At 41.1% G+C, this 6,342-nt stretch overlaps 2 protein-coding genes across 2 annotated transcripts in view; both read left to right on the top strand.

Annotated features, from left to right (window-relative positions):
- UBE2Q2 (ubiquitin-conjugating enzyme E2Q family member 2) overlaps positions 1 to 5,203 on the top strand; it is a 99,607-nt gene extending 94,404 nt beyond the window's left edge. The window contains exons 10-13 of the mRNA XM_009886713.1: positions 617 to 665; positions 1,586 to 1,681; positions 2,685 to 2,751; positions 4,577 to 5,203. Of these exons, the coding sequence (XP_009885015.1) occupies positions 617 to 665; positions 1,586 to 1,681; positions 2,685 to 2,751; positions 4,577 to 4,608 (244 nt within the window). The 3' untranslated portion in view covers positions 4,609 to 5,203. The remainder of the gene's footprint in view (positions 1 to 616; positions 666 to 1,585; positions 1,682 to 2,684; positions 2,752 to 4,576) is intronic.
- Positions 5,204 to 5,711: 508 nt separating this feature from the next.
- The window catches only part of FBXO22 (F-box protein 22), a 5,839-nt gene continuing 5,208 nt past the window's right edge, over positions 5,712 to 6,342 (top strand). Inside the window, exon 1 of the mRNA XM_009886712.1 lies at positions 5,712 to 5,717. Within this exon, the coding sequence (XP_009885014.1) occupies positions 5,712 to 5,717 (6 nt within the window). The remainder of the gene's footprint in view (positions 5,718 to 6,342) is intronic.

Raw genomic sequence — 6,342 nt, 5'->3', positions numbered from 1 at the left:
TTTTTTTTTTTTTTTTTTTTGAGTGGTAAATTCTACTCCCTCAGTCCAAGTTTTGTGATGGCCAGGCGTGCTGACTGCTGGGCTCCTGGTCAGCACAATCCATCGTGAAATGTTATTGAAATTAGAAACTGGTTTATAGGAAAAGCGCAAGTGGAGATCTGCTTTATCTCATTTGTCTGCATCTTTGATTTATAGGTGTACCTACATTGCTTGGAATTGTGTTAAATTTCTTTAGAGAAGTGAATTTGTCTGGGTTTTTTACAACTACATGTCAGTACTACATATACATAGTGTAGCCATAAAAAGCAACCTTCCTTTTTTCATGGTTTGTGTACGGTTGTGTAAGCAGTTGTGCAGAGTAGCTCAGTCACTGATTTTAACTAAGTATAGTTAGCAAAGGAATTATCTTTTTTGTGTGTCTCGCAATGCTAATCTTCTTTGCATAAGTATAATATGGCTAACTAGTTACAATGTATTACTGGTTAAAGGGCATTTTGGTTTTATATGAACAAAACATTTAACAAACTAGCCTTCAAGAGCTTAAAGTGCTGTGAACAGTTTTATCTTTTTACTAACTGCTGATGTCAAATATATTTTCTTTCATGTTTGTTTCTAGGTATGTCCTAGGTGGAGGTGCATTATGCATGGAACTTCTTACTAAACAGGTGAACACAGGCTCTGTTATCTGGATAATAAGAAAGCATGCTTTGAAATAATGAAAGTAGGTGTTTCCCCTGAGTTGAAGAATCTTTGTGTAGAATAAATTACACACTCCAAAGGGAACATGGTGGAGTAAACCTCAGTTCCACAAGATTTGCCTTGCTGATCTTTTGCGAGATCTTCTTTCCTGCCTTGGGTGGCTTACAAGAGGTCTGAGGAAGAGGCAAGAAGTCAGAGCACATCAGCTTTGAATTCTCAGAATTTCTGGGGGGAGAAGCCAATGTAAAGAGTGAGTTCTGAGGAGCGAGGCACACTGTTTTCTCTTCCAGAAGCCTCTGCTACTGCACCAAGTCAACTCTGGAGAAGTGAGGAATGCGGAAGATTGTAGGCGTAGATGACTCCTGTGTAGACAGTGTGATTGGTTTTCACTTTAAAATAAGTAAATTAGTGAAGTGAATATATGCAGGCTCTGGTAGAAAGTTTTGTGAACCCTGGAAGATAAAGCAATACCAGAGAGAAGCAGTAATTTTCATGGCAGCAAAATTGTCATAGCTCACTCAGTGGCTTCATCAGGTACCCGTCTTATCTGCTTCTTGCAACAGAAGTTGTAATTACTGTTGTGACGTTGCTGAAACTGTGTAAATGCTGTAATAATGGAGCTCCTCTTATTTCTGTCTTGCTGTGTTTTGGAAATGTGTGATTCAGACTTCTCAATTTTCCTACAGGTACTTAGTACTTTGTATCACTTTCCAGATTTTCTCCATAAATGAAAGGTGTTAACTGAAAAGAAATAGTTAAAACTAAAACTGGAGCGCAGGAAAAAAAAAAAATTAAATATCCCAAAGCACACATTCCAAAATAGATTTGCAAGGTGAGCACAAAAAGCAAGTGCATGTTATATAGAAATGTTTCCTTCCTCCTCCAGGGCTGGAGCAGTGCCTATTCAATAGAATCAGTCATCATGCAGATCAATGCCACTTTAGTCAAAGGAAAAGCCAGAGTACAGTTTGGAGCCAATAAGGTAAATATGCTGTGTGTATCAATTACACAAATTACTGTTAGGCTTCCATTTCTTTGCTGACTTGCATAGAAGATGTTTAATGACAGAATTGTCATTGCAAATATATTTGCGTTTTGATGTATCTTGATGTCTGGTGCATGTATGAGTATTTTATTGGCAGTTGAGTTTATTAAGAAATGATGTGAATGTATGAGGAGGATAAAACCTTGGGATGGACAAAGGTGTGTAAGTAGTTGGACTTGGACTATCCCCATATTGGCAAGGAGGGAGGGAAGGAGGATTTGGAATTGGGACGATTTGGAAATTCTGGCTCCGAGAAGGGCTGTAAGATGACAGCCTGACTGCAGGATTGCATGCACTGATGTTAAGGTCTCCTTTTGCTGCACTAAACACCTGCAGAGTTTCATGAGAGAGAGAAAAATAATGCCATGCAAATACTTGTGAGATAGCCATTCAGCATTAACTGAAATCATAATTCAGTTCAAGTGTGCATGCTGGTAAGGGGCCATAACTTAAGACTTTGAAGTACTAAATGCTATTTTCAAAGGAGGTTTAAATATTTAAGTCAATAAAAATGTCACTTGGATGCCAGTTTTTAAGTACTGATTCAAGCATAGTGAACCAGGTAAGACGTAAAAGTTTATGATCACAGTTCTGTCTAACCTGGTAGCCGGTCAGCTGAGCAAGACGGAGTTACGGTGGGGATCGCCTGAACCCGCCGTTCCAGTTGCGCACACTTCTGACTTACCTCAGGTTGCGAACCCTGCGATAGAGGGGCCTTTCCAGCAGCAGGGGCATGCAAATTATTGCCATCGTGATGCAGGAGAAATGAGAAAATAAGGGTATTTGACTTGAAAATCTTGTACTTTAAAGCCAGGAAAGTTGTTAACATGGTGTGTGGTTTTCTCTTTCTAAGTCTGCTGTAGAGTTTCTTCGTAAAACTGTGTTGAAGTTTTGCACGTGTAGATGCAGGTTTTTTATGGTAGTGTTTTTCTCCTTCCAGAATCAATATAATCTAGCAAGAGCACAGCAGTCCTATAAGTCACTAGTACAAATACATGAGAAAAATGGTATGTATATTCTTGCGACTTTGTTCTTGTCTGCACAGCAACCTGGGAATTGGTATTTGGCGGCAGTAAAACTTTAAGTGTCTTATGTTGGCTTGGGAAGGCCATAAATGGTGTTTCCTTTTTCTCATCTTGCACTAGGAAGACAATAGTGCTTAAAGTAACTGGACTAACAATCATTGCAACTTTTCCAGCTTCCATGTGTTCCTGCTGTCTTTTGAAAGGTATTTCAATTTCATTTGCAGCCAGTTGATCTAGTAACTTTATTGTTACTGTGGCTTTTAAAGTATCTTATATGTTAGTGAAGTACCTGCTGTAAGTTTGCCTCTTGCCCTGAAAGGCTTTGTTTCTGTGTGGTGAGACCTTAGCAGTGGTAATCAGTAAGGAAGAGATGAAGTGGAAAGAAAGACCAGAGACTGAAAAATACAGAAAGTCCCCGTGAAGTGCACTGGCTGGGAAACTGTGCAATAGAAATGGGAAACTTTTTTTTTTTTTTTTAACTGTATTTAAAGTCAGTTGATGTCTCTCAGCTGCATGAAACAAGTATTCAAGTGCTTCAGGTATAATTGCATTCATTGTGTCAGGATGAGAAGACAACAAATGACCCTGAGGCTTTAAAAGGTTCGAGTGGCTGATGTGTTATGTAAAAGTAGTCAGCAGAGTCGGTACGCTGCTCTCATGATGAGGGAGTTAGTCCCAGTTACTGCTTCCGTGATGTTCTTTGATCCAGGTTGGACACAGTCCCCTCTGGGCATTCATGTTGCTGTGAATATGAGAGCGTATTTCAGTGTGACTGCAGTGAGCGCCTCAGTTTCCCTACCTCTAAAATTGAACATGATGCCTTCTCTATTATTGGAAGATCAAAGATAATGATTTTAGAATGCTTTCCAGTTTTATGATATTTTGATCTTGCCATTAACTGAGTCTTTTGCTTTTTTAGTTTGCTACAAAAGCCAGCATGGCTGTCTGTTTGCTTCTAGCTATGTGCTAGCCTTGACTACAGTGATTACTGCTGCGTCAGGAGCTGTACACAAAGCATTCACAGCACTTATTGCTGCTGCCAAAGGTGTCTTTAACTTATAGCTGCTACTTGTTCTCTGAGACAACATAAGTAGGCCCTGTACTCACTGTACAGAAATCTGGAGGATTTTTTTACAATAGTGGCTGGGAGAATTAAGATTGGAAATCTGGAGGTGGCTAGGAAAAAAACCAAACAACTATGCAGACTTGATCCGGGTGTGATTCAACTGCTAAATATGCCAAATCCTATCAAGAGGCAAGTTATTCAGCTGACATTTCTGAGCCCATTCCTGCAGCAAGATTTGCAGAAGTAGGATAAACCGTTGTAGTGCTTGTGCGTGCCTAACTCTTCAGTAGGCAAGATGATGGGATTTATATATAAGTATCCCAGTGTAGTCATGTTTGTATGTCTGTGCATTGAGTGGCTTGAAGACTAGGGGGTTTTACCTATATTCCATTTGGGTTTGGTACGGCAATGTTCCTTCCTCAACAGCTTCCTCTCTTGATGTCCAGCTTGTCCAACTCAGGATAGCTGCTCCCCCCCCCCCCAAAAAAAAAACAAAACCCAAACTTGGCATGAAAATCAAACACTTCCCAACTACTGGGTCTGATCCTAGAATACAGTGTGCTTTATTTCCCACTGCAAACCGCTAGAGTTTAGGGCACTAGGTCTGACGGAGCTGGCCTGCTTTGAGAGGGAAGGAAGGAGCCAGATCAGGCTTCCATCTCCCACAAATTCAGAGTAAGATGGTGAGATCCTCTTGATGTAGTCATGCTGGTACCTAACGCATTTCTCTGTTCTCCGTAGGCTGGTACACTCCTCCGAAAGAAGATGGCTAACATTGAGGACTGTTGTATACCTGGACCAATGTCAACAAAACAAGCTCTTTTTTATGTTTTCCAACACACAGACTCAAGCTATGAGTGCCCCTATAACAGCCGTACTGAAGACTTTAGCTATTAGATAAGTTAGTGGATAATCTGTCAACTGACACGTAAAGTATAAGTTACAGCCTTACCATTCCGCTCTCCTTAGGTATCTGGACTGAGCAGTTTGGGCCTTTACCGTATTTGTTCTTATGGATTAAGCATATTTGGGCCACGCCCTCCCTTCTCCCTTTTTTTATTTGAAAGCGTAAGCTCCCTACTGCAGGCTACTGAGTTACTAAAGATCGTTCGATAGGAGTGAGCTGTTCACACACTTTTGTGTATTTCTTACCTTTTGCAAAATGCAGACTGCAGAGACTTGCGTTGTATCGTTTCATTTAAAGCCAAGAAGTTTAATACATTGTTTAATACTGTTTTAGGAAATGTCAGGTCTTGCAAATCACAGTAGTTTTTCTGGTCTAAAATGACAGCATTTGTAGTATTTCCAAATTAATGATATAGGAAAAACACGTGTATGTTAAGTCATTAAACATTTTTCATGGCTGTATGAGAATATGAACTGTTTCTTGGAAAAGATGCTCTTTGTTTAGATTATGTTAATTTTTTGTTTTGGTTTGGTTGGTTTGTTTTTCTTTTCTCTTTTTTTTTTTTTTTTTTTTTTTTTTTTTGGTTTTGTTTGTTTTTTTTTTTTTTTTTTTTTTTTTTTTTTTTTTTTTTTAAGCAGAGCAAGGCTGTGCCAATAAAACCTTGTAACTAGTCACTTCCACTGGGGCATCAGAACTTGCTGGGCTGTTCCTGCTACTTGTTGGCTCAACCTCCTTAACAAGAAGAGCTGCAGTATGAAGCTTGAAGTTATTTTAAAATACTAAAAAACCTTTTTAGGTGTTCCATTTTATTAACGGGTTGTTGCAATCATTTGTAAACTAATGAACTTAAAAAGTGATTGGCACAAATCGAGATGAAAGTCCTTGAATGAAAATTTTTTATATAAAAGCTACAATAAAGTACAAAAACACGTCATCTGATTCAGAGGTGTAAGAAATGTTGCCATAGTCATGACGGTGGTTTTGTTACCGAGAGACTGATGGGGAACCGTTCGTCCTTCGTTAGGAAATGAATCTGGGTCTGTGTAATTACACCGTGTTTCATTGCCTTACCTAAATCGATTCTATTTTGGTTGTAGTACTCGTCGTTAGGCCTTTGCCCCCCTCTGGGGCTGAGCGAAGGGTGTGCACCACGGATTAAGCACTTTTTAGAAGCGCAGAAGCATGTTTTTGTTACGGTTTTTAGTCGACTATCAGATTTGTGCTCTTTCCTCCGTCAGGCACCTGCGGCTCCTTGTGCGTTCGCTTCCAGGCCCCGTCTCGGTCTCCGGAGGAGCGAGGGGAGAGGTCCGGCCCGGCCCGGCCCTGCCTGAGGCGCCGCGGCCCGCGGGCCACCCCCCAGCCCTCCTGCTTGCCCGGCCCTGCCGCTCTGCGCCGCCCCGCCTTTGGTTTGGGTTCCATTTCTCATTGCAGAGTTACTTGGCAATGTACAGTAATTTGTAAACTTGCATCAAGTTTATGAATAAAAACCATTTTAAGAAGTGCGCTGTGTCCCTCTGGGGCGCGCGGGGGTCGGGGAGGGAAGCGGTGCGCGGGGCGGGACCTCCCGGCCGCCAGGCGGCGCAATAGCGGCCGCGCTGGC

The sequence above is a fragment of the Charadrius vociferus genome, unplaced genomic scaffold, assembly GCF_000708025.1.
Source record: "Charadrius vociferus isolate BGI_N301 unplaced genomic scaffold, ASM70802v2 scaffold356, whole genome shotgun sequence".
In the NCBI taxonomy this organism is placed as follows: domain Eukaryota; kingdom Metazoa; phylum Chordata; class Aves; order Charadriiformes; family Charadriidae; genus Charadrius; species Charadrius vociferus.
This window is presented reverse-complemented; position numbering and strand designations above follow the sequence as displayed.